The following is a 23,188-nucleotide window of genomic DNA, read 5'->3' as shown; positions in this document are numbered from 1 at the left end:
GCAGGACCGAACATCTGTTTCCGCAGCCGCTGGCACAAAAAAACGCTCTGCCGCCCAGGAGATACGTAAGGGTACCATTAATCCTAATGCCACCCCCATGCACTGAAAACCGCAGTGCAGTTTCCCCAAACTGGGCACTGCACTATGTAGTTTCCCTGCGGAAGGGACCTTTTCCCTGTTTTTTTCAGTGGATACAGCAGACGATTCAAATGAATGAGCAACACACCTGCAGGGATACCGCACAAGTGTGAACCTAGCCTTCAAGCTATACTCACAAACTAACAACAACTTACAAACCATCCACAACTCTCCCCTCCAGCTACATCACCAACCTGGTCTCAAAATATCAACCAAACTGCTCTTTTCGATACTCCCAAGACCTTCTGCTTGCTAGTTCCCGTGTCACCTCCTCCCATGCTCACCTCCAGGACTTCTCCTGAGCTTCTTCCATCCTATGGAACTCCCTTCCCCAATCTGTCCAGCTGTCTCCTAATCTATCCACCTTTAAACGATCCCTGAAAACCTTTGTCTTTAAAGAAGCCTATCCTGCTTCTACTTAGTAAATTTATTTCCTCCATCAGCTCATCTCCCACAGCTATTACCTTTTGTATCACTCAGCCCTTCCTCCTAGATTGTAAGCTCTAACTAGCAGGGCACTCTGTTTCCTCTTGTACCAAATTGTATTGTAACTGTAATGTCTACCTTCATTTTGTAAAGTGCTGTGCAAACTGTTGGCGCTATATAAATCCTGTATAATAATAATAATAATAGTAATAATGCATCAGCATGTTTTGAATTACATTGTTTTCATAGACTCTTTTTTTTTTATACAGTATGTCTGTATCTTGATGTACCTGATGACATTTGTCTTTGGATTTTGGAATAATACCCCCATAATCAGCACTTTTAGTGTCTTGGCATTACAGCACTTAAATGCTGATAATTAAAACTTGCATTATTAGGAGATTACTGTATGTTATAATACTGAACCATGCAGCTGCAATAAAGCCCAGTTAGCAATTTACTTTCTGTGAAGCAGCTGTTTCTTTATGTAGGTTGAAAATAGCCGGTTATGGGAAAAATGTTCTTCACTTTTTTTCAACACTAGCTGTTGCCACAAACCAACTTCCTGGCATTTGTGTATAAAAAGGGACACACACCCCCTTTTATGTAAATATGGTCATAGACTAAAATGTGTTCCTATGTTTGGCAAGGTAAAGTGCTGACTTTTCTTTTCCTGTGTATGCAGATATTGCGGTCGTAGAAATGACTGATGCCTTTCGACAGCCTTCCCTATTCTATCACCTGGGTGTTAGAGAAAGCTTTAGCATGGCTAATAATATCATCCTCTACTGTGACACAAACTCTGAATCTCTTCAGTCACTCAAGGTAAGTCAGTGACCAGCAAAAATCATTTAGTGCAAACCTTCATCAAGGTAGCAAATACTTCTTTTTTTCTACTTTACATATAGAATTTGACTATATTATTGTCAAAAGGGTGAACTCCACCCATGGGTTGTGGGTATAAAAACCCATTTATGAAATAGCATATAAACACAACTGTCAGTATGAAGGGATTTGGGGTTGCATACAAATTTTGCCATGAAATCCCGAAAGGAAACACATACTGAAGAAATATTTCATTGTGGATCTGAATTCAAAGATTGAAGATTTGTAATGTAAGAGGTAACATCTAGAAATGTTAATTGTACCCAAGTGGTGCTCTGAAAAACGGACCTTTTGTCTTAAATTGCTCCTGAAAATAGCAATGTTCTTCCTGGTATAGGAGTATGCCTAGGATTCCTGTAGCTACAGACTCATAGTTTTAAATCTGCAGTGTGAGATATAACGCACTCCTGCCTCTGACTGCTAGATACACCAGATTTGAAGTAAGAAGCCATTACTCAATCAATATAAAAAGTGCAGCGCTGAAAAAACTTATAATAAAAAATTAAGTCAACAATAATGATCAGTATCACATAAATGCAAGTGAGTGTGGCGTATTATCAACGCCAAATAAGAACGTGATTGTATCAATAGTCTATAAACCGAGAGAGTGTTCAAAGATGTGCAGGCTTGACGAGGTCAGGTCAGCAAATTAGTGCTCCATCCGCATATAATACTTTTGTGACTTCCAGTAAATCCGTGTGATTCAATCCGTGTGAGATACTGTATAAAATGCTCACTCACCAGACACCACACTGCTCTGTGTGTGCAGATCTCTGATCTGGTGGCTGCTGCACTGACACACATGCATGAGTTGGGTTGTCACTATGTAAGGAAGGACACCCTATCCTCCTCGTAGCTCAGCATCCTGAAGGTTGTCACCCAGCTCAGCACCTCTCATTGTGGACTATCTGGGCACTTGAAAACGCAACTGTACTGGGAACCGAGGTTCCCATGCGGGCTTCGGTTTCCAAATAAGTGCAGGGACTTCTTCCCTGAGTGTCAAGGGGCACGGGAGTCTATTCAAATGAATGGGCTCTCGTGCTCGCTCAAAACACGGCCGCACGGCTGCATACAGTCAGGTCCATAAATATTGGAATATCAACACAATTCTAACATTTTTGGCTCTATACACCACCACAATGGATTTGAAATGAAACAAACAAGATGTGCTTTAACTGCAGACTGTCAGCTTTAATTTGAGGGTATTTACATCGAAATCAGGTGAACGGTGTAGGAATTACAACAGTTTGCATATGTGCGTCCCACTTGTTAAGGGACCAAAAGTAATGGGACAGAATAATAATCATAAATCAAACTTTCACTTTTTAATACTTGGTTGCAAATCCTTTGCAGTCAATTACAGCCTGAAGTCTGGAACGCATAGACATCACCAGACGCTGGGTTTCATCCCTGGTGATGCTCTGCCAGGCCTCTACTGCAACTGTTTTCAGTTACTGCTTGTTCTTGGGGCATTTTCCCTTCAGTTTTGTCTTCAGCAAGTGAAATGCATGCTCAATCGGATTCAGGTCAGGTGATTGACTTGGCCATTGCATAACATTCCACTTCTTTCCCTTAAAATACTCTTTGGTTGCTTTTGCAGTATGCTTTGGGTCATTGTCCATCTGCACCGTGAATCGGCGTCCAATGAGTTCTGAAGCATTTGGCTGAATATGAGCAGATAATATTGCCCGAGACACTTCAGAATTCATCCTGCTGCTTTTGTCAGCAGTCCCATCATCAATAAATACAAGAGAACCAGTTCCATTGGCAGCCATACATGCCCACGCCATGACACTACCACCACCATGCTTCACTGATGAGGTGGCATGCTTAGGATCATGAGCAGTTCCTTTCCTTCAGTCTGCAGTTAAAGCACATCTTGTTCCTTTCATTTCAAATCCATTGTGGTGGTGTATAGAGCCAAAAATGTTAGAATTGTGTCGATGTCCCAATATTTATGGACCTGACTGTATATGTGAACCAGGGGTGAATGGTGCACATTTCGTTTAGGACATATTCATTGTACCTACAGGTAAGCTTGATTGTAAGCTTACCTGTAGGCAGAAGTCCACAGAGAGAGTTAGCTAGCTCTTTAAGGAGAAAAAAAGAATACAGAGTTCTAATATGTTTTTTTTTTTCTTTTAGGAAATTGTATGCCAAAAGAATAATGTGAGTATGGGGTTTTTTGTTTTTTGCATGTTAAAACTACAACAAATTGTCTGACCAATATACTGTTGGGTTCTGTCCTCATTTCTATGTTTTTAGCTTCTCTAATACCGGTATATATATATATATATATATATATATATATTTATTTATTTATTTTTTTTATATCGTTTTTATGTTGTCATTTTTATTTTTTTGCATTTATATATTGCTGACAATTTAGGCAGCTCCTTATGTTTTGGGCATTCACAACAGTCTCTGCCCTCAAGAAGCTTAAGTCAGCCATAGACGGTTTGAATCTGTGCTGGTTCAGCAGGGATCGGCCGAGATTCAAACCATGCATGGGCAGACTGAATGTACCCAAGTTGATCGATCAATCAATTTGGGTACAACCAGCCTGCTGAATTTTACATGCAATTATTCCTAGTGGCTGTTATAGTCACTATCAATACTTACTGTGTTCTCCTGGTGGGGATGGCTTCCCACGTCCCCCCATCAGCAGAACACATTGGCTCTGTGGGAGGGATTCCTCTGTCAACACTGTCTGTGTTGATGAGGAAACCCATGGTTGCAGGAAAGAAATTTGCTCTGTTTATGGCCTGCCTTGCAATCTAAGGTCCCAACCTCACATGCCTACATACACCTACTAGGGCCAATTTAAACAACCAAATCCAACAGCGTAGCACAGGAGAGTAAAGAACACAACTCTAGCAGATGATCTGAAAATGCCTTAGGCCTCATGCAAACGGGCTCATGAAAACAAGCATCATGTTTCAGCCAGAATTTGGCAGGAATAAAACACCTTCAATGTTACAGTATGTATCTATGTTTATGTGCATATTTACTCGTGTTTATGCACGTATGGCATTTCAGTGTAAATGCATTCTACTGGCCAGAGTATTAATTTATTCTGGCTATTTAAAATATATATGCGTGCATATGTGCAGATTTTTCTGCTCAAAAGATCCTATCAGAACAGGGTTTTTTTTGCCTGTAAATGCTCTTCTTCAAATATGTCTGTAAACTCTTAAGTGTACATGACCACATAGTCTAACATAGAGGTGCTTTTACAGGCAGCAAAAAGGAAAAAGCTGAACGTCTATATAAATTGCATTTTTTAAGCTCAGTGTGCATGAGGCCTAATCCTCCAAAGGACTCCGACAACCAAAATAAATAAATGTAAGGTAGGGCTTGCACCAAACATAAATGAAAAGAATGTAGCAAATAAAACACACAAGTAATAATGGCAACATTTACTGAAAATATGAACTCACTCAGCGATGCAGTTAGATGTCGCACTGTAATGTCTAAACCACTGGCAACAAAAGTGAGTACACCCCTAAGTGAAAATGTCTATATTGGGCCCAAAGTGTCAATATTTTCCACCATTATTTTCCAGCACTGCCTTAACCCTCTTGGGCATGGAGTTCACCAGAACTTTACAGGTTGCCACTGAAGTCCTCTTCCACTCCTCCATGACGATATCTTGGAGCTGGTGGTTGTTAGAGACCTTGCACTCCTACACCTTCTCTTTGAGGATGCCCCACAGATGCTCAATAGGGTTTAGGTCTTGAGACATGCTTGACCAGTCCATCACCTTTACCCTCAGCTTCTTTTGCAAGGCAATGGTCGTCTTGGACGTGTGTTTGGGGTCGTTATCATGTTGAAATACTGCCCTGCGGCTTAGTCTCCGAAGGGAGGGGATCATGCTCTGCTTCAGTATGTCTCAGTACATGTTGACATTCATGGTTCCCTCAATGAACTGTAGCTCCCCAGTGCACGCATGACTGTAGGCAAGACACACTTGTCTTTGTACCCCTCACCTGGTTGCCGCCACACACGCTTTGCACCCTCTGAACCAAATAAGTTTATCTTGGTCTCACCAGACCACAGGACATGGTTCCAGTAATCCATGTTCTTAGTCTGCTTGTCTTCAGCAAACTGTTTGCGGACTTTCTTGTGCTTCATCTTTAGAAGAGGCTTCCTTCTGGGACAACAACCATGCAGACCAATTTGATTCAGTGTGCGGCGTATGGTCTGAGCACTGACAGGCTGACCCTCTACCCCTTCAACCTCTGCAGCAATGCTGGCAGCACTCTTATGTCTTTTTCCCAAAGACAACCTCTGGATGTGATGCTGAGCACGTGCACTCATTGCTTTGGAAGACCATGACGAAGCCTGTTCTGAGTTGAACCTGTCCTGTTAAACCGCTGTATGGTCTTGGCCACCGTACTGCAGCTTAGTTTCAGGGTCTTTGCAATCTTATTATAGCCTAGGCCATCTTTATATAGAGCAACAATTCTTTTTTTCAGATCCTCAGATTTCCTTGCCATGAGGTGCCATGTTGAACTCCCAGTGACCAGTATGAGAGAGTGAGAGCGATAACACCACAATTAACACACCTGCTCCCCATTCACATCTGAGACCTTGTAACACTAACGAGTCACATGACACCGGGGAAGGGAAAATGGCTAATTGAGCCCAATTTGGACATTTTCACTTAGGGGTGTACTCACTTTTGTTGCCAGCGGTTTAGACATTATTGGCTGTGTGTTGAGTTATTTTTGAGGGGACAGCAAATTTACACTGTTATACAAGCTGTACACTCACTACTTTACATTGTAGCAAAGTGTCATTTCTTCAGTGTTGTCACATGAAAAGATATAATAAAATATTTACAAAAATGTGAGTGGTCTACTCACTTCTGTGAGATACTGTAGGTCGAGGCTTCTTTAGTAAGGGCATAGTATATAGCAGGGGTCTTCATAATTTCTAAACGAAGGGCCAGTTTACTGTCCTTCAGACTTCAGGGGTCTGGACTGTTGCCAGTGGGAGTAGAAATTGTCTTGGCGTCATTGTAAGTAAACAGTGCATCTTTGGCATTAGGGGAAAGAATAGTGCGCCATCGTTGGTGTCAGTGGGAGGAATAGTGCACTATCTTTGGTATCAGTGGGAGGAATACTGCACCATCGTTGGTGTCAATGGGAGGAAAAGTGCACCATCTCTGGTATCAGTGGGAGGAATAGTGCCCCATTGTTGGTGTCACAGGGGTAAGGAGTGCCCCAATATTGGTGTCAGTGGGAGGAATAGTGCTCCATTGTTGGTGTCATTGGGGTAAAGAGTGCACCATTTTTGTTGTCAGTGAAAGGAATTATGCCCCATTGTTGGTGTCAGTGGGAGGAATAGTATCTTACAACAATGGGAGTAAACGTGCCCCAGGGGCCGGATAAAAGCAAGCAAAGGTCTGCAGTTTGGAGACAACTGGTATTTTGAATATGTGTACCCAGCATTACAGTTATGTGCCTCCTTGTTAGCTGTCCCTTTTTACTTTCTTTGCCCTGTAAACAACTACTGTAGTTGGTAATAATGTGACTGTTTTATACCAGTCCTCGAGGGATACTATTTTCAGGGGAAACAAAATTATTGTAAATATGGTTGGAGACATAAAGCACTCTAAGATAAGATCTGTATGACAGTAAAGCATTAAACATGTTCTTTTAAAACAGATAAGCAGCTACTGAGAGCAACTGTAGAGCTATGTTTAGTGTTTTAATGTCACATCAAAATATGTGCTGTCTCGTTGGTAATATACCAAACAGTTGAATAAGCTATTTATTTGAAAACTACATTGCTATTTGTTTACATGTTGCATTCTTTATTGCTTCTTCGTTTATTCTGCATAATAACCACTATGACTATGCAGGAAACTTACTGATATTCTTAGTAGCTCATTTGTCTTTCCTGTGTCTTGTTTTTCATTCCTGTGGTTGCATGTGTATTATTGCTTCATAGCCCAGCCTGCTTACTCCTGCGTTAGTATGTGCTGTGTGTTTCATCATTTATATCAAAATGTACAGTAGATCTGCCCCGGGTGATAAATATCAGGGTGTGCATTCTATAATGACTTGATATTATTTTAACTAATCACTTTTGTAGCTTTCCTTTTTTTAGGTTTCATCACACATATACACACACACACACAGGTGTTCCGTGCAGGGGTGTGCAGGCAGCTTGTTAAATCAGTGACAAGTAGCCTGCTGCATGGATCTGGAAGAACCTTCATGTGCATCCCGGAGTGCACATCTACATGGGTCTGATGCATGGATCAGGACACGGATAGTGTTCTGATCCTTGCTGTACTTGGATGTACAATCTGGGATGCACATAGAGGTCCATGAAAAACAGTCCTCCACACAGGCACATCAGTTGGTACACTCGTGTGAATGAGATATAAATGTTAAAACATTATCAAATAATATGCAATAAATTAAATGAAGAGATAGATGGATAATGTAGAAAATTACATATGCAGAATTACATGAATACTAAATAAATGTTATTCTGTTTAAAGTAACATGAAAAATTACCATTTGTGTGCTTCCCTTATTATTTGTTTTTTTTTTTTTGTGTTGTACCTTAATGCATAGATTGCATTAAAGTAGAACTTTTTTCTTACTTTTTTTTTTTCATTTTGTAAGGGTAAGTGAGGTTATAACCCCTGTAGGGTTTATTTTTGCCATCTTTGTCTCATTGTGGAGATTTACCTTCACTTTCTGTCCCATTACCAAATATGAAGTTAGAGGAAATTTAAGGAAATTTCTTGTGGACCCCCACCCAAGTCACCAGAACTAGAGTCCCCATTGGAAGGTTTTGCCTCTATTACCTCTGGGAACAACCCAAAATCTGGCATTTTCTTTTACTTCTACTTTCAGTGATAATAGTAAACAGGACAAATGGAGAGGGTGAATCTCGCTAACTGGGACACAGACAGCAATACAAACTGACAGGTGTTCTAATCCATTTCCACTCTAATCTAAAACTTTATACTTTAAGGTAACAAACCTTGAGCCTTTAAAACCACTTTAAACCCGCTCACTGCCACTGTCAATCATAAGGAGAGGGCGGCCCTAAATAGGGAACTAGTGTTGCAGCTTCCCTGTCAGGTTCTGCCCAGTATCAGTGTCACTGGTTTCTAGGAGGCTGACAGTGTCTTTAACAATCAATAACAGGTGGGGAGGGAAGGAGGTAGCAGAGGCAAACATGCCGCTCTGCTAGACTGCGCACAGAGATAGGCACTCTGCCTGTTCTTGTACATCAACTTACATTTGGTCTTAATTGCCTCCAGGTCCTTTATCTATGAACTGGAGGGAATTGTTTTTGAATTTGGTGCAGTAATAGCGTCAGTTTGTAAAAGTTGACTTTTAAAGTGGGGCAGGGTTTTTTTTATATTAAACCAAAACTCCAGGTATAGTTTTTATTGTATAGTTACATTAGTCCAGCTTAGACCAATAGGGGTATACACATTCCATACCTGTAGGATTGCTGTGGAAGCGGAGAATCATTGTAGTAACTAGTGCTAATACAGTGATCGCTGCAGGATTCTGGATTCTGTGCCAAGCGGCTGCCCTTCTGCATAGTGAACTCAGGGTGCCGCTCACTCAGCATGGCTGCCATTCTCAGACCTCCTTGTTTTTTTTCATTGAATACAAGATGTTCTATGAACGTGATAGAGAGGAGAAACGGCAATGTAATGACTGCCACCTAATGCAATCATAAGATCACAGTACTCCTCCCTGCCATCATCTAATTTTCTCTCCAGAATGAAAGGCATTTTGCAGGGTCAGCATCTTCCTGGATTAAGATGCTGGTTCAGAGATGACAAAATAATGGAAATTATGCTGCCTGTGCAGTGTATGACTGTGTTGACAAATGTCTGACACAGATCAGTCCCTGTTGCAGCCTCTCAAATTGTGATTTGCTACAGAGTTCCAGCATAGCAGCATGATCAGTGAAGGAGAGTAGACTGAGGAAATGCCTCCTCCTTCCTGCAGCAGACTGATGACATTTTTCAGCCTAGGCAAAAGTTACAGCTCTTTTGTAAAATTATACTATTTGTGAATATTGAGACATGTTTGGAATATATTCCTACAGACTTGTAAAGTTGCTAAAAAGTGCACTTGAAATAAAGGACACTTGTGCAATCTCTGTGAGAGGTCAGTTCACTATAATTTGCTATTGTGTTTAGTAAACAATAGGACCTTTTCTTCAACAGTCTCTGCACTCTGTAAATGAAAATGGTAAGTGTATTTAACAGATGATGTCAATCTACTCAATTCGTATTTACAGCAACTATAAAATGTATGGGTGACAGTCTGTAGATACCAAAAAAGGATGAGTAATGACCTGTTTATAGTCAGTGAACTTAATACATGTTTTGTTAAAGCTCTGAAATTCAATTTAATGTAATTATGTATTTATTATACAAAATAATTATAACTGAACACCAGACACAGTTACAAACAAAAATGAAATACATATATGGGAGCTGTTTTACCTGCCAAAAGATTTGTATTTCTGTCCATCCAGTTCTGATTTTTACACAGCTCTGCCACAAAACACAGCCATGTCTGGCAAGGCAGAAGATTTGATACTTCTCTATTGCAGTTAGGTAAATCTTACAGATCTTGTCTCAACCTCACCCTGTGACTAGCAGTGAAGGAAGAGGCAGCGGACTAATGAGCTCTTCTCTTTTGTCACTTTCTCTTCCTTTTAGTATGTTCTGTTTAGTACTCAAGCTCTGCAACTACCATTTGGCTCCTTGTATTGCTTCTCCCTCTGCCAGTCTGAGTACTATTGAACAGGGTGTTTTGTATCTGCCTGCAGTTAAAGCCCAACTATGGCAAAATAAAAAAAGCTTGCAGTGAGTACTCCTCACTGCAAGGGTTAGATTCTCATTAAGTCTAAGGGGCTGCAGAAGAGACTTACTTAATTCCCCATTCCAGCAAGCTCAGATGCTCCCCTCTCCTGCCCGAAGCTCTGGTTTGTGGGTAGAGCCTCTGTATCATCACATACAGTGCAGGCTATTATAACCCTTTAATACACCAACAGCATTTACTAGAACCTATTCCCGCTGTGTATTTGGGCCCTGATGTGCCCTACACTGATGCCAGTTGATGTTTCTCCACAACTGTTTGCCATGTTTGGTCATACCCATTAATGTAGGCTGATATGTTTTAAAGGCAATGCCAGTTTTTTGCTCCAAGTTCTGCCCTGGATTCCTGTATATTAGTTTTATCAAGCAAATGCCAGCAATTCTCTTATAAAGAAAAAATAACTTACACACCTTTTGGGTTTCTTTACAGATGTGCACTGCTAACTACACCTTTGTTCCCTACATGATCACACCGCATAACAAGGTGTTCTGCTGTGAAAGTAGCCTCATGAAAGGATTAACAGAATTAATGCAGCCAAACTTAGAACTACTTCTTGGTCCCATCTGTTTGCCTCTCATGGATCGTTTTGCTCAGATCCTAAAAATAGCACAGGCCAGCTCATGGTAAGTATTTTTTTTTAATTTTTGCTCTAATGGGTATAGATTATTTTCATAATATATCATGGGTTAGCAAAAAAAACCCTGTATCCACAGTGGTTGATGTGGGCTCTCCTGCAATGAAGAGTCAAAAAATGTTCACTCCATCAGAAAAATCTGCAAGGAGGTATGTGTTTGATGGTTGAAACTCCCAGATATTGGCCTCCTGGTTTAACTAGATGTAGGCAGGGTCAATCATACAGGAAATAGACAGGACAAGTGAACAGTCTGAATACACAAAAGGTTGCAAGGACCTGAATATACACTGCTCAAACAAATTAAAGGAACACTTTTTAATCAGAGTATAGCATCAAGACAATTAAACTCCTGGGATATTGATCTGGTCAGTTAAGAAGCAGAGGGGGTTGTTAATCAGTTTCAGCTGCTTTAGTGTTAATGAAATTGCCAGGTGCACTAGATGGGCAACAATGAGATGACCCCCAAAACAGGAATGGTTTTACAGGTGGAGGCCACTGACATTTTTTTCCCTACTCATCTTTTCTGACTGTTTTTCACTAGTTTTGCATTTGGCTAGGGTCAGTGTCACTACTGGTAGCATGAGGCGATGCCCGGACCCTACAGAGGGTGAACAGGCAGTCCAACTCCTCCAGGATGGCACATCAATACGTGCCATTGCCAAAAGTTTTGCTGTGTCTCCCAGCACAGTCTCAAGAGCATGGAGGAGATTCAAGGAGACAGGCGGTTACTTTAGGAGAGCTGGACAGGGCCATAGAAGGTCCTTAACCCATCAGCAGGACCAGTATTTGCTCCTTTGTGCAAGGAGGAACAGGAGGAGCACTGCCAGAGCCCTACAAAATGACCTCCAGCAGGCCACTGGTGTGAATGTCTCTGACCAAACAATCAGAAACAGACTTCATGAGGGTGGCCTGAGGGCCTAACAATCTCCAGTGGGCCCTGTGCTCACTGCCTGGCACCACAGAGCTCGATTGGCATTTGCCATTGAACACCAGAATTGGTAGGTCCACTACTGTGGCCCTGTGCTTTTCACAGATTCACCCTGAGCACATGTGACAGACGTGAAAGGGTTTGGAGGAGCCCTGGAGAACATTATGCTGCCTGTAACATTGTTCAGCATGACCATTTTGGTGGTGGGTCAGTGATGGTCTGGAGAGACATATCCATGGAGGGATGCACAGACTTCTACAGGCTAGCCAATGGCACCCTGACTGCCATTAGGTATTGGGATGAATTCCTTGGACCCATTGTCAGACCCTAAGCCTGGTGGGTCCTGGGTTCCTCCTGGAGCACGACAATGCCCGGGCCTCATGTGGCGAGAGTATGCAGGCAGTTCCTGGAGGATGAAGGAATTGCTACCATTGAATGGCCCCCACGCTCGCTGGACCTAAATCCAATAGAACACCTCTGGGATATCATGTTTCGTCCATCTGACAGCGAAAGGTTTCTTGTCAGACTGTCCAGGAACTCAGTCATGCCTTAGTCCAGATCTGGGAGGAAATACCCCAGGACACCATACGTCTTCTTATTAGGAGCATGCCCCAACGTTGTCAGGCATACATACAAGCACGTAGGGGCCATACAGACTACTGAGTATCATTTTGAGTTGCTGCAATGAAATTTCAGCAAAATGGACTAGCCTGCTGCATCATTTTTTCACTTTGATTGTCGGTTTGTCTTTGAATTCAGTCCTCTGTAGGTTGATCATTTTAATTTTCTTCAAACGATGGGGCATCCTTACATTCCTAACACATTACCCAGTCCACATCAGTATAGATATCCAGCATGATATTTTTCCCCATTGAGATCTGATGTGTTTTCAGAGTGTTCCTTTAATTTTTATGAGCAGTGTAATTATTTTTGTTGCTGCCTTGTTGCCCCGGCCATATTTCTATTTTAGTCTGCAGATGGCAGTATAGCCAGTAGAAGGCATCAGGATATCACCTCTCTAGAAAAAAAAACTTGCTGGCTGTCGCAAGAAAGTGAACAGAATCATGTTGTTGCTAATAATCCTGCTTTGAATTTATATTGCCTTCAAGATTGAATGTTAATATTTTGAACATGTATATTGGTCGCTCAAGAGGACCTCTGATGTTAACTGGATGTGGATCTGCATATTAATTTGCTTTTTCAACCTCTTGCAGGAAACAATGTTATATATAAAAATCCAGCAGCACCAGCACCCAGCTCATCTATCTCCATCCATACATCTGAATTTCTATGCATTGACTATGCCAGGGCTTAAAATTTCAAGTCCTGAGCTACTAGCCAGGCCTTAAGAATTACTCGCCCCCAGTTGCCCCACCCAACCCCCTACCTTGCTACATCCCTAATTCCCCCCTAAACACGCCCTCATAAATTATGTCATGAAATGACACTGTTAAATGTTACCCACATTACATCAGGGTCCCCAGAGTCCCCCCACATTACATCAGGGCCTCCAATGTCCTCCTAAACACTCCATCATACTTAGACCATGCACCGCATACAACCATAACCCCCCATAATCTTTCACTCACAAAACCATAACTCTACCAAGCATATCCTACCTAGTATCCAACCCAGCAGTACCTCAAATGCCCCACACTCTACCACCCATAATAACCACATCATCCTGAACCTGTCCAAACCACCCATACATGTAGGTTTACATACAGACACATGTACATACGCACACAGAAACATGTACACACACAGACACATGTACACACACACACATACAGACACATGTATACACACACAGACATGTACAGACACGCATACATGTACATACACACAGACATGTACAGACACGCATACATGTACATACACACAGACACATGTACATACACCAAAATACTCACGCACAGACACATGTACATACATACACAGACACATGTACATACATACACAGACACATGTACACACATACACACATGTACATGCACACAGACACATGTACACACACAAACAGACAAATGTACACACACACATACATGTACATACACGCAGACACATGTACAGATATGCACATGTACAGACACATGTACATACACACACACACAGATACATGTACACACACACACATGTACACTTGCATACAAATATACACACACACATATGTACACACACACACCCCTATAAAAAGTTGCAGTACTTCGTTGTTCACTCACAGAGCTGGGTACTGCACTCTAGAGGGAGGCAGAGAGCAAAGCACACACTCCTTCCTTTGCTTTCACTGCGCTCAGCTATTGAGCAGTCTGATGGCTCCCAGTGCGAGTGACAGATTCGGCCCTGAGTTCCAAACCTGCTCAGCAAGACGGCCCTGAGGGACACACTCACCCCACCATAATTTCCACTCGCCATTGGCGAGCAGGCGAGTTGAAATTTCAAGGCCTGGACTATGCATTTCCTTTTACAACTGTATTGCCAGGAAACACAAGCTTAGGGTGTTTCTCTGGCTCGCAAACATATTTCTTTAACTACACAAATATTTCTTCCCAGCTAGATGTTTATTTTCCCAGACTTGAATGCATTTTAATTGGGTTCTTGTTTATTGCTTTTATGTACAGTTTGTAATAAATGGCTTTTAAACAACCTTATTAAATATTGCAGCACAGGTATGTATAAGAAGCCTATTCCACTTCAAATCAAAAATTCTGAATTTGGTTGAATACAGTGAATTCAGTGAATCTGTTAACACTGTAAACTCATTTGCTTTCCAGCTTTGAGAATAACCATTAGAACCAAATCTAACTACTTTGCAGCAGTAATTAAAGTGGTAGTAAAATTTCCAAAAAATAAAAATGTTCTCCTTGCAAGTTAATGTCATAATGTGCTAGTATGCATTACATACTTGCACATTTTGAGAGTCTTATCTTAAAACAAACCCTCCAGCAGTGCACCGTCACCGCTTCCATCTTCACCTGGTCTTCCTTCCAGGTTCGCGGGCCCCGGCTGTTTGAGTGGCCGAGCTGCGATGAGATAATTCCCGCATATGCGGACAGGAGTCATGAGTGCGGCATGCCGTCCCTTCAGAGCGCAGTGCACGTCTGGCAGTGATGTCACCCACTGCAGAAGTAGTGCACATTTAGGAGATATTCCTTGCACCTACAGGTAAGCTTGATTATACGTTTACCTGCAGGTACAAGTAAGCAAGTGGTGTTTACTGCCGCTTTAACATTATAATCATGGATTTTGCTCTTGGCCGTGTTTAAAACACTATAGAATATTTCTATACAATATAAATTAATTAAGCAAATAGGTAAGATGCTTGAATCATAATGCAACTTCCTGATTCTGTTTAAATAACATGATACAATATTTTCCTCTAATATCTCCCATCTTCCAAATAATGGAAACAGTGCTTAGTATTGGCATTCCGATTCCAGGTGGCTATCAGTAAATAGGATACTTATTTTTGTTATTTTCTGCAGTATCCAGGGCAGAACAATTTCTTAGGGCTCATGTACACTGCAGCTCCTAAACTGATGTTCAGGAGCTGTTCAGCGTTTTTTTTTCAGCAGCCACTGAACTCTCCCTAATGTTTTCCTATATGTCCATGTACACATAGTCATTTACAGGCAGTTGAGTAGTCTTTTTTAACGCACCAAACTTGCATTCAGGCGTAGATTTTACCGGCGTTTCAAACACTAAACGCCTGTGAACGCATGTAAACGTGGTTAACCGTGTTTATAAGCGTTTGCGTTTAGAAGCGTTTTTTAACTGTTCCATATCCAGATGCTGTCAAGAGCCTTTTTTCATAATCAGAAATGCATGCAAAGCGTTTTCCATGTATTCAAATGGACCCGGTACACCAGTCAGTTCCAGGTTTTGCGTGAAGGAAAAAATGGTAGAACGTGCTGCATTATGCTCATGATGGGATCCATAGTGAATACAACAAGAATAGACAGGTTATCCTCTCAAAATGTCTGAAATAGTTAATTTTGTACTATTTTTCAGTGCATTCTGCGCATTTGGGAAGGTCTCCTGAGGTTATCTTTTAAAAATGCTTCTAAACACAAACGCACATAAACACGGTATGCAACCACGACTAAACTGGCTTTTTTTAACCTTCGTTTTCCAGCAGTCAGTTTCCATCATTTAGAAGAGTTTTTCAAATGCCCCGTGTACATGAGACCTTAGACTCTAGCTCTGTTGCAGTGTCATTGGAAATTAAATTTATACACTAGTCAAATTGAGTGCACTATAGTAAACGTGCAAAAAATGGGGGAATTCGTTTATCTTTGAGGAATCTTAAAATAGCTTTGTAGTGTCACCTACTTTTCATTATAAACCTTTTAGTAGTGAATCTTTAACCCCTTTAAGACCTTAATATGACTATAGGCGGTTGATTTACTAAAACTGCAAAGTGCAAAATCTGATGCAGCTCTGCATAGAAACCAATCAGTTTCCAGGTTTTTTTTGTCAAAGCTTAATTGAACAAGCTGAAGTTAGAAGCTGATTGGCTACCATGCACTGCTGCACCAGATTTTGCACTCTCCCGTTTTAGTAAATTAAGCCCAATAAAACTAAATGTAAAATTTCCATTGCTGTGAGAACTAGGAATGTCCAAATGTGTGTTGCTAATTCTCAGACATTATCACATTAAAAAGGAAATAAACTATCTGAGCAGCACAAACTGAAATGCTATTTTATTAATTTTTAATATTTAACCTCCCTGGCGGTATTCCCGAGTATAGCTCGGGGTAAAATGTCAGTACCAAAAGCGGTAACCCCGAGCTACACTCGGGATTACCATATGGCGCTGCATAGGGAGTCCCTGCAGCACTTACCTTGTCCTGCACTCCCGCGATATGTCCCCTGCAGCGTCCCCGTCCATCTCCTCCGGCCGATGCCGGCATCCGGCTTTTGTGTTCCGGTCCCTGTGACATCGGGACGTACGGGTGCCGGCGGCGGTTGGAAATTTGAAAATTTAAAAAAATGTCATTTTTTTCCAAACAAATTTTACATAGTAAAACATTGCTGTTTCAACCCATTTCACATACATTTTGTCCCTAGTGCTTTGTCCTGTGCCCTGCCTGCATTTTGACTGTTCTTTCTGCCTAGAAACTGAGAAAAGTCCATGGCGTCCAAAAAGCGTCCCTGTAGGTCAAAAATGGTTTTAGACCAGCTAGAGAACAGCGATAGTAAATTAGAACCACTTGCAGAATTGAGTGATAATGATTCGTGGGGAAATTCGTCATCAGGCACTGAAAACGACGATTTTGCGACTTTGCTCAGCGATGTGCGAACTTGGCGCTCTATTTCAAATTTCAGTGTTTTTGGTTTGATTATATTATTGAATTAAATGTATTATTATTATATTATTATTTTTATGATTATTTATTAAATTTTAATTTATGATTTCGTGTTTCAAATTTTATCATACCCGGGATGTTTAATAGACTCTTGTTCAGACAGATTTCAGTGAGTTATTCCTAAAAATTACAGCCTACAATAAAAAAACTACATATTTCCATGCAAAATAATGGTACCGCTTTCAGCACCAAAAATTCTGAAATAATCATACCGCTAGGGAGGTTAAAGCACACTCACCCATCCATTCATATCTCCATACTTTATATGCATGAGAAATCACTTTGAAAAACACCCCGCTAGCATTTCTAGCCATAGCCATTTTGCGTAAGGGAAGAAATTTCATGTAGCATTTACTTCCTGGAATCCATTTGGCCTTAGCTCAGGCATGCAAGCAGGAGGGTGTGCTTCAAGTGTTGTAAAGGTTTTTCACCTTCAGGCATTCTATGCATGATGGTAAAAAAAACTTCTGTGTGTAGCAGCCCCCTTAATAGTTAACCTGAGCTCCATCGTGATCCAGTAATGTGCACAAGGGCCTCGGCTGTCTGGGGACTCTCCCTCCTCATTGGCTGAGACAGCAGCAGAAGCAATTAATGGGCTCACACTGCTGTCAATCACAGCCAGTGAGGGGAGGTAGAAGGGGTAGGGCTCTGTGTGTTCGTGAGCGAGCCTGCTAGGGTGGCTCTATAATAAGCTGCTTGCTCTGGGGGCAGGAGGGAGGGGCCAGGAGTGACAGCGGGGACCTCAGCGGTGGAGGATCAGGGCTGCTTTGTGCAAAACCAATGTACAGAGCAGATAAGCATGACATGTTTGTAATTTTAAAACAAAAAAAAATTGCCTTTAATATCACTTTAGCTGAGAAGCTCCTCCTCCATTGCTCCAGAGGAATGAAAAAATGTTCATAAAGACTCCTAGGATGTTTGACATCATATTGGCTTGGACCAAAACACGGGAAGTGATTGAAGAAATGTGAAAGTTAAATTAAAAATAAATGATGTTGATAGGGAATGTTTAGTTCTGCTCTAACCTTAGCTGTTTTTGTGCTACACAGGAATGTTCACACACACACACAAACTACAGCCTCCACATTATTTGTCTCATAAAGAAAGCCTGATTTGTTACATTTTCAATATTAAGACGTGTCTCACAAGCAGCAGTCAGATTTGTAGCTGATTGCAAGGAGAAAAGGATGTGTGCATGTGGTATATGCTTCAATATTGAGATGGCCCACCCTTTGCAGCTATAACAGCTTCAACTCTTCTGGGAAGGCTGTCCACAAGGTTTAGGAGTGTGTCTATGGGAATGTTTGACCATTCTTCCAGAAACGCATTTATGAGGTCAGGCAAGGATGTTGGACGAGAAGGCCTGGCTCACAGTCTCCGCTCTAATTCATCCCAAAGGTGTTCTATTGGGTGGATGTCAGGACTCTGTGCAGGCCAGTCAAGTTCCTCCACCCCAAACTTGCACATCCATGTCTTTATGGACCTTGTTTAGTGCACTGGCGCGCAGTTATGTTGGAGGGGCCATTCCTAAAGTGTTCCCACAAAGTTGGGAGCATGATATTGTCCAAAATGTCTTGGTATGCTGATGCCTTAAGAGTTCCCTTCACTGGAACTAAGGGGCCAAGCCCAACCCCAGAAAGACAACCCCACACCATAATCCCCCCTCCATCAAACTTTACACTTGGCACAATGCAGTCAGACAAGTATCATTCTCCTGGCAACCGCCAAACCCAGATATGTCCATCACATGATTCGTCACTCAAGAGAACATGTCTTCACTGCTCTAGAGTCCGGTAGCAGCGTGCTCTATACCACTGCATCTGACACTTTGTATGCTTTGACATTATACGTGGCCTACGACTGTGTGGCTGCGTTGCTGTTGTTCCCATTTTGTTATAATACCACTAACAGTTGACCGTGGAATATTTAGTAGCAAGGAAAGGTCACGGATGGACTTATTGCACAGGTGGCAACCTATCACAGTACCACACTTGAATTCTCTGAGCTCCCGAGAGCGACCCATTCTTTCACAAATGTTTGTAGTAGTCTGCATGCCTAGGTGCTTAAATATATACACCTGTGGCCATGGAGGTGATTGGAACATCTGAATCCAATGATTTGGAGGGGTGTCCCTATACGTTTGCCAATATAGTGTATATAGTGTATATACTGTTTACAGTGTGTGTGTGTGTATATATATATATTGTAATGGGGTTGGCTCGGCAGCGGGTGTGTGTGACCCTCTGGATGGGGGCACAACACAAAAACACAGGCACAGCACAACAACAGTGGAGGTGAAAAAACAAAAAGGTGCAGTTTATTTACAATATTTACAGGAAAACGTCAAACCAAAAAGAAACATCAAATAAAATCCTGGCCAACTTGGCTACTTACTGTACGAATAGCTTCCCTAGCTATCCACTAGGTACAGCCTGATGCTATACCTAATCGCTGGTAATTGGAGGCTAGCCACACAGGCTTTTGTCTCCCTGCACACAGATAGGATGTTGCTCCCCAGTCAGTTCAAGCACAGATCTGGTTCCAGGTTGGAGCAACTCCCTAAGCAGGCTGGGAAGTTTTATAATGGCCTTAATGAGCCCACTACCTTCAGCTGGGCTCATTACCTCAGTACTGAAGGACTCAGCACTTCCCTCTAGTGGAACAAATCCCCATAGAGTCTAAACCTTGGACAAATGTATTGTCCATCCAGGACGCAACCAGGTGATTTCACCTGCCTACTGTCACTATATATATATATATATATATATATATATATATATATATATATATATATATATATATATATAAATTGGGCCAGTTCTGGGTGAACCGGCTGAATTTCAATACATGTATACCAAATTTATGGCAAGTAATAATCTGTTAGATCGTCCCTAGACAGAACAAACATTATATTCTGCATAAGTGAGGGGAAGGGGGGGACACAAATTTTACTATTATTATTTATTAAGTTTCAATATAAGTAAACCCTGCTTGTGTGATATCTCAGTCTGCTCTATACCATCGTGATCTTGCCTGTGGTTTTTTTCCTATTTCATGTCCAGTTGTTTTATTTCTGTTACTTATACTCTGTTGTTTTAATTAACTGCAGTCAGTATTTCCGTGAAGCAATTCTAAATGACATCAGACGTGCCCGCAATCATTACTCTGGAAAAGAGCTGGCTGACGAACTGACAAGGATACGACAGCGTATAGATAACATTGAAGTTTTATCGCCTGACATAATTATAAATTTGCTCCTCTCATACAGAGACATCCAGGTACACTAAACTATAAATGAATGAACATGATGTGTGTTTGTCATATGAAATGTGCATTTAAACTGCCTTTGCAAAGGCTCTACCAGTCTGCCATCATTATAATTACACTTGTTTCTTTTTCATGAAATGCACCATTCATCTGCAAAGGATTATGATTCAATCGTGAAGCTGGTGGAAACCCTAGAGAGACTGCCAACCTTTGATTTGTCCGCCCATCTTCATGTGAAATTTCATTACGCATTTGCTCTGAACAGGTGAGAATAATTTTCCAGTAACTTTCCAAACATAATATTCAATCAGTATTATTGTTCTCCTTCTACATAGTCTGCTTTCATTCTGTAATAACTATTTCAATGAACAATTTTTAGCAGTTCTCCTTCTCATAGGTGCTTACAGGAAAATGAGCTTTAATAACACCCATCATTTGTACTGGCTATGAATTGATTTTGCTTTCTTTTCTGGTTTTATTTAGTTTAATCCAAATATATCAGAGTAAAAAAGTTGCATTACATTTATTTAACATTTTTTAAATGACCTGTCTGTAATCTTATAAGCACCATTTATTAGCTCTGGTTGTTCCGTGTAATAGATGCCCAGAATGGAATATTAATAAGTGTTTGTCAGATAAAACATTAAAATCCTACAAACTTCAACATTCTAAAAATGTTGGTGTATTTAATTTGTGGCTTAGAATTCGAAAACATACTTCTATTGATGCAGGTTGTTGAGACTGCATCATTATCCACAAGTGATATTCTAATTAAAGGTAGAACTTACTGAGTCAGTCCCTTGTTTAGTATGTGGCATACTCCAACAGAAGAAATCCATCTGCTTGCCTAGGATTTTGGTTTTCCCGGCAACTTTTTCATATCCTAGTACCTTCTGTTGCACTTTGTATATTATAAAAAAGTTTTCAAAACTCATGTTGACATAAAGTGATGCTATTTATTCTGAATGGCACCTGAACACACCTTCCTAGTACACTTCCTTGCATTGCAACGTGCTACCAAAAATACTGCATGCATGATTTTTGGTCCTTTGTGCTGTATTGGGCAGCCCATCAAATGCACCGCAGTGGACCAGGTTGATTCTAACTTACCCTTAAAATAAAATTTTTTGATAAAGTAAAGCCAGCAACTAAAAGTGTTGTAGCTGCTGACCTTTTAAAAACACATAGTTGGCAAACAATGAAGTCCAGAGCTGTCCCCCACAACCCGAAGTCTTTGGACCTGTGTGTGATTTCCTGATCAGTGACAAGTGGCTCCCTGCTATGCATGTGAGAGATATGATAACTGGTGGAGACTGCCCCGGGATGTGTGATGTGAAAAACAGCATTACTTTGATTCTCAATATACATTGCAAAAAGTGACTTGCACTGAACAGGTGCATGTGTGTGCGTTAGAAGATCAGTTAAAGGGTTATTTCACCTTTACCAAAAAAACTGCATGCAGGTAAGGGTTGCCTGTAGATAAAAACAAACTGCAGCTTAGAGTGAATAATGCCCTTACTATGGGTGTAGACCATTTACATAACTCCAGAAGCTTGACTGGAAGACCACCACAGATGGCATCACCCCTTTCTGCCTTGTTGTTAGGACATGGCTAAGACACTCTCAGCTGTTACTGCTTACCCCCATCATCACAGGAGTGAGCAATCAAATCCTTGCACATATGTGGTCAAATAATTCTTCCGTTGCAGCATCATTGAGCTCAGAGCTACTACAAAAGAATGTGAAAACATCAGGCTAAGCACCGTGCACAGTTATTAAGAGTTTGAATTGTCTGAACCACTAGACAGATGATCAGTGTCAGAGTCACTAGTCAAGGTTGATGCAGTAGAAGAGTTTCGTAGTCAGGGTCACAAGCCAAGGTCAATGCAAAAGAAGAGTTTCGTAGTCAGGATCACAAGCCAAGGTTGGTTCCAAGTAGTAATAGTGGTAGCTCAAAGCTGTGGGTACAAATACTGAGAGGAGCACAATAATCTGGCAACAGGAAGTGAATAGGAGGAGCAAAGAATTAAAAGGTTCAAGACAGGATCATTCAAGGATTTGTTCAGGAAACTGTCCAGCATTCCAGGTGGTTCAACAAGAAGGGATGCTGCCTGACACAGCAGAGGTCCTGGGTTCAAACCCAGTCCCCAACATCCTGACTGGCTGTGTTAGCAGCATCCTTGCAACAAGCCAGGCCAGGATAATGACATCTGAGAGTTTTTCGGTCAGTCTATGAGAGGTACATAAATGGTCTATACCTATAGCCTATATACCTACATTAGGGGAATACCATAACCAATACCATGGACCATTTACCATAAATGGTCTATACCTATATACCTACATTATTCAACTTTGGTCAAAACTGCAAATTATGTTTTTTATCTACAGGTGCTCCTTACCTGCACAGGCAGTTTTTTAGTAAAGATTAACTTACCCTTTAAATAATCATGCCCATGCAAGCCCGCAAGAGAAGCATGCCAATAATCTTCATAGAGACTTCTTCCTGCTCTTCTACATTGATTTTATAAAATCAGGACCAATATGTCTAAATTGAGATAACTACTGCTATCTTGTCTCTTCTTTTCTTGGCTTGTACTCATATTATAATGAGTATGAAAAATCTTTCTTCTTTCAATAGTATTATTCAAAACAATATATT

At 41.1% G+C, this 23,188-nt stretch overlaps 1 protein-coding gene across 2 annotated transcripts in view; it reads left to right on the top strand.

Moving 5' to 3' along the window:
- Positions 1 to 23,188, top strand: part of MAP3K5 (mitogen-activated protein kinase kinase kinase 5) — a 278,572-nt gene that overhangs the window by 126,623 nt on the left and 128,761 nt on the right. For both annotated transcript variants that reach the window (XM_089676223.1, XM_089676222.1), the window contains 5 exons: positions 1,250 to 1,389; positions 3,595 to 3,618; positions 10,758 to 10,951; positions 20,369 to 20,537; positions 20,685 to 20,791. In XM_089676223.1, coding sequence (XP_089532349.1) covers positions 1,267 to 1,389; positions 3,595 to 3,618; positions 10,758 to 10,951; positions 20,369 to 20,537; positions 20,685 to 20,791 — 617 coding nt within the window. In that variant the 5' untranslated portion in view covers positions 1,250 to 1,266. The remainder of the gene's footprint in view (positions 1 to 1,249; positions 1,390 to 3,594; positions 3,619 to 10,757; positions 10,952 to 20,368; positions 20,538 to 20,684; positions 20,792 to 23,188) is intronic.

The sequence above is a fragment of the Staurois parvus genome, unplaced genomic scaffold, assembly GCF_062004578.1.
Source record: "Staurois parvus isolate SC_StPar_1 unplaced genomic scaffold, SC_StPar_1.0 ptg000165l, whole genome shotgun sequence".
NCBI classification, from domain to species: Eukaryota; Metazoa; Chordata; class Amphibia; order Anura; family Ranidae; genus Staurois; species Staurois parvus.
This window is presented reverse-complemented; position numbering and strand designations above follow the sequence as displayed.